At 21.0% G+C, this 5,202-nt stretch overlaps 2 protein-coding genes across 7 annotated transcripts in view; both read left to right on the forward strand.

Annotated features, from left to right (window-relative positions):
* The window catches only part of LOC102678100 (copper chaperone for superoxide dismutase), a 2,423-nt gene extending 1,996 nt beyond the window's left edge, over positions 1 to 427 (forward strand). For 4 of the 6 annotated variants that reach the window (XM_031512400.1, XM_031512398.1, XM_031512407.1 and 1 more), the window contains 2 exons: positions 1 to 137; positions 407 to 427. In XM_031512400.1, coding sequence (XP_031368260.1) covers positions 1 to 137; positions 407 to 421 — 152 coding nt within the window. In that variant the 3' untranslated portion in view covers positions 422 to 427. The remainder of the gene's footprint in view (positions 138 to 406) is intronic. The other 2 variants (XR_004151052.1, XM_031512404.1) reach the window with 1 other exon arrangement.
* Positions 428 to 975: 548 nt separating this feature from the next.
* LOC102677954 (protein asteroid) lies at positions 976 to 3,895 on the forward strand. The gene has a single exon (XM_031512375.1). The coding sequence runs from the start codon at positions 1,102 to 1,104 to the stop codon at positions 3,451 to 3,453; it is 2,352 nt and encodes a 783-aa protein (XP_031368235.1). The 5' UTR covers positions 976 to 1,101; the 3' UTR covers positions 3,454 to 3,895.
* Positions 3,896 to 5,202: the final 1,307 nt, after the last annotated feature.

A 5,202-nucleotide genomic window follows, 5' to 3' on the forward strand; every position in this document is an offset into this window, starting at 1 on the left:
TTGTGGTATTATTGCTCGTTCATCTAGTTTATTTCAAAATACAAAAAAGATCTGTGCTTGTGATGGACTTACATTATGGGATGAAAGGGATAAAACTTTTACAAATAAACATGATTATTCTAAATCAAGTAACAATTGTACAGTATTCTAAAATTTTTCAATAACTATAGGATAATAATAAATATAGTCATATTTATAAATTTTACATGAGCTTTTATACAATATATATTCTATGCATGCATATTTTATGTTTGTCTATTATCCTATAATGAATTATAATTTTCATCTGTTTACAAATAATTTTAAAATAATTTGTATTTTTTTTAAACTTTTGACATTTTGTTTTTTTATTATTTTTGTTTAATATTTTAAATGTTAACACTTAATAAAATCTATTCTTTTTCAGCAAAATTATAAATAACACATAGAAAACCCAGAGAATGGATTTTATAAAATAAATCATTCCAATAAAACGTTTCTCATATAATGGAAAAAACATAAAAGCACAAAATTATATTTTTTATAATATATGAAACTTATATTAAGTTTTAATACTAATATTTTTCCTAAAATATTAATATTAATTTATAAAATAATTATATTTTCAATGTGTATATAAAAATAAAAGATATCATAATATAATTTATGTATTTGTTATAATTAAATATTTTTATTTTAAGATTTTTTTTCATGCAAAATTCACTTATTTTTTTCCCCCAAATTTGTATTATTTATATAAATTATTTTCAATTTTAAAGCATTAATAATATCATAAATCCTTTTATTTGCATTTATCAAGTTCAATGACAAGTTATAAATATAAATTTTAAATACACGTAATTCTTCATTTATTTACATATAATTATAATAATATCTTAGTTTTAAATGAATTTAACAAAAATGATAAATATTATATTTTAAATAAAAATATGATAATAATATGTTCATAAATAATACAATTTTATTTTTTTCTTTTTTCTCAACATAACCTATGTTGCTAATAGAAAAATATCTTACACGTAACATGTAAAAAATACTTTTAATATTTTGTACACGATTTATAATTTTAAATTTAAAGAAAATAAAAATAAAAAAAATACAATGGGAATTCCTGGCTTAACCACTTATATAAACAATCATTCAGATCGTTATTTGGAATATTATGAATTACAAAATTCATATTTAGTAATTGATGGAAATAGTGTCTGTTGTTCAATATATAATTTATATGCAAAGTGTAATTGTGCATTTGGTGGTGATTACGATAATTATGCACAATGTATATCAAATTTCTTTGACGATTTATTAAAATGTAATGTGACACCTTTAGTTTTAATTGATGGCGGCAATGAAGACAAAAAATTTAAAACTACTATAAGAAGGACTAAAGAGAAAATTCGTATTGCATGCTCGTTTTGTCCACTTAGTCAAAAGAAAATGAAATTTTTTCCTTTATTAATACGAGAAGTTTTTAAAGAAATAATGACAGAAAAAAATATTCGACATGTACAATGTTTATTTGAAGCTGATAATCATATAGCAGCAGTAGCAAGAATCTTGAATTGTCCAGTACTTAGTTATGATTCAGATTTTTATATATATGGGACATTATACATACCATTTGATACATTAGATACTTATGTAGTTAAAAGTTCAACTGGAAATTGTTATGTGAAACGCTGCAAGATTTATAAAGTAGAAAATTTACTTAAATCTTTTAAAGGATTGGATCAATCAATGTTACCATTGGCTGCAATATTATTAGGCAATGATTATGTAAAACGAAATACTTTTAAAAACTTTTTTCGTCACTTGAAATTAAGAGGTGCATCAAGAAAAAAACATAATCATAGACAGTGTCGCATAGAAACAATTTTAGCTTGGTTAAGCAAATATACTTTGAACAAAGCTATCATTGAAATTTTAAGTAGATTAACTAAAACTATACGACAAAGAATATTAAATTTAATAGAGATTAACATAAATGGTTATACAAATGTATCTGCTGAAATACTTGTACCTCTAGGTTTTCCGAAAGATTATATTATTCATACTAATATTCATTATTTGAACAAAACTTTTAAATTTGATGGAGATGTTAATACATTAACATACATAGAAGAAATTTGTGAAGAAGAAGATAATGAAACAAGTGAAGAAGAAAATGAAGAAGAAAATGAAGAAGAAAATGAAATTGAAATAATAAATACACTTAGTGAATCTGAATTAAAAAAAAAAGCTATTAGTAATTTGCCAGAATGGTTTATAAATGAATTTCTTATGGCTAGACTTCCAACATATTTTATAGATTTAATAATTAGACATTTATATATTTGTTCTGTACAAATAGAAGATTATCGTTATCCTCCCAGTATTTTAGCAAGTTCAAAAATTCTTAGTGTAATATTTGGAATTCTAAAATCAGGAATGAACAATAAAATATGTTATATGAGATATATGACAAGAAATCAAAATAAAATTATGAACTATAACTTGCAGAGCACAAAGATCACATGTCATAAATTATATGGCACAGAAACTTTAGATGTTTATAAACTTCCTTCTTTATTCAATCTTAGAGAAATTTCTTTAGTTATTCAAAAAGAGATTTTAGATAATACTCTAGGAATCACAAATATGGATTGTATATATGAACTTCCATCAGAATGGATGTTATATGTTGGATGTATAAAATATTGGATGCAACAACAAGATCATTCTATATCTTATAAATGTTACTTATATTCTATATTTATTTCTATGTTGTTTAATATAATAGATTCTAAAATTGGAAGACATAGAGTTATGTACACTTTTCAAAATAAATATAGTCAAATAATTGCAAATATAAAACAAAAAAGAAAAGAAAATAATTTTAAGCCAAACAATATAATGAATGATTCAATTATTAAAGCTTATAATGAAATTGACTATGATGATTGTATATTAGCAGCATCATTTTTTATTACTCATTTTAATATGGACAAAAAATTATATACAAATCCAAAAAAGTATAATAGAGCTACAGTACACATATTTGCAGAATTTCAGAATTGTTTAAAACATACTATGAATTTAAATGCACTTTTGGGATATCCTTATCCACAAATTAAAGTAGCAAATTTATTTAATGGTACTTTATTATATAATTTGAGTAATAATTTTAGAATACGCAATGACATTGAAGGATATATAAATGCTGTTCTTCAAATATCTCCAAGTCTTTTGAGATTATTTAATATGTTTTTATTAAAAATTAAACCAATGTTTCCATCTATGCTTCAGAATAAAATCAATTTGGTTAAAAAACAAAGAATAAAATCAAAACATTCAAAATCTGATAAAAACATTTCAGCTGAAAGTGATTCTGAATATTTTACAGCTGATGATGATTTATATGAATCATGTTATGATCCAAATAATCGTTTTTCTATGCTTAATCATTCATTATGATATCCATTTAATATTCCGATTGCGGAATCTTATTGTGTATTTAGAAGTCAAGTATTTAGAAAGAGATTCTTAAGCATTTCTATTTTCTTTTTTTTTGTTCTATAATCTTTAAATAAGTTTGATATTAAATTAAACATTATTGAATGAAAATGTGAAATTACAGTAATTAATCAGCAACCAAATGGTTATCTTACTTATATTTATTATGACTCACCTTATAAAATTAGATCTAATCAGATATATTATCGCGTTCGAATAATAGTTATAATAGTTATAAGTAATTTTTTTTTCGATATATTTCTTATGAATTGCATATTTTTATATATTGTATAATTAGAAATATAAAATATTTCAGCATCATGGTTGTAAAATTACAAATGTCACGATGAATTGTTTATTTGTAACTACTATAATGAAAATTTAATACTTCAAGAAAACAAAAGTACAGTCAAAAAAAAAACTATTACATTTTTAAAAAATCTTATAACATTGTTGAATCATTGGCGATATTATAATAAAATATTTATTTTTTAAATATAAATTAAAATTATTAATAAAGAAATTTATTTATAATATTTCATTTGAAATATTTTTTATTTATTATGATTGTCATTATCTTTGAAATATTTCATATTTTTGGTTCGTTTTTTAAATGTAGAATTTCTATTTTGATTTTTGGTTTGTGAAATATGGAATTTAGACCACTGAAAATGTTAAATATTTTTAAAAATTAAGACATTATTATAAAACATAAATTATAATCATAAGTAAAAGTTACAAAATGTAGTAATATTTATGATTACGTTTTTATATATTTCCCAAAATGCAGTAAATGCTGTTTTGAGTGTATTTGCTTCTTGTCTTAAAGTAGGTAAGTAATACGAATCTTCTCCATGTTTTAGTATTAATCCAACACGTACAGCACAATTTAATTTTTTTCTTAATTCTTCATTAAACGTTTTTATATTACTTTTAACTGGATAGGAATGACGTAAATATTCACTAATAAGATTTGATGGAACATAAATTTTAAGTAGTTGAAGTCTTTTTACAGCTTCAATTATCATCTGCGGTGTTATTGAAATATGACTACCTAGTCAATTATTTCACATAAAATAATGTTTAGCATAGACATAATTTAAAAATATGTTTCATAGAAAAGATATGAAGAATATATATATATATATATATATATAATATATTGTTTATAATTTATATATTTTGTATATATAAATATATAATATCATATATAACTTTATATCTTACATAATTTATCGTTATTAAAATTCATTTTATATTTCCGGGTGAAATCCTTTTTTTTAATTATTTATTTTATTTGAACATATTATTTAATGGATTTTAAATGATTATTATTTGATTCTAAAATTTAAAAATAGTAAAAATCGATTTTATTAGTTACATTTTCTTAAAACAGGTTATAATAAAAAACAAACGTTTCAATGCAATGCTTTTATAATTTGAAATCATGAATATTAAATAAATTATTTTATAAATGCAAATTTCATATGTTTTATTTTTAAGTATATTCTTTATTTATTATTATATTATATATTACCTACACAATTCCAGTGATTCCATTAATATGAACAATTAAATCAAAATAATGCAATTATTTAAAAAGACATATATATGCATACATATATTAAAACCTGAAGTGGAATATATATTTTTTAATAATTATTTGTATGTGATACCTTATATATATATATATATATATATATATATATA

Source organism: Apis dorsata, unplaced genomic scaffold (assembly GCF_000469605.1).
Source record: "Apis dorsata unplaced genomic scaffold, Apis dorsata 1.3 scaffold_34, whole genome shotgun sequence".
NCBI classification, from domain to species: Eukaryota; Metazoa; Arthropoda; class Insecta; order Hymenoptera; family Apidae; genus Apis; species Apis dorsata.

What these genes read in the sequence shown, in the direction of transcription:
- LOC102677954 (XM_031512375.1), top strand. Translation starts at nt 1,102, where the DNA reads ATGGGAATTCCTGGCTTAACCACTTATATAAACAATCATTCAGATCGT.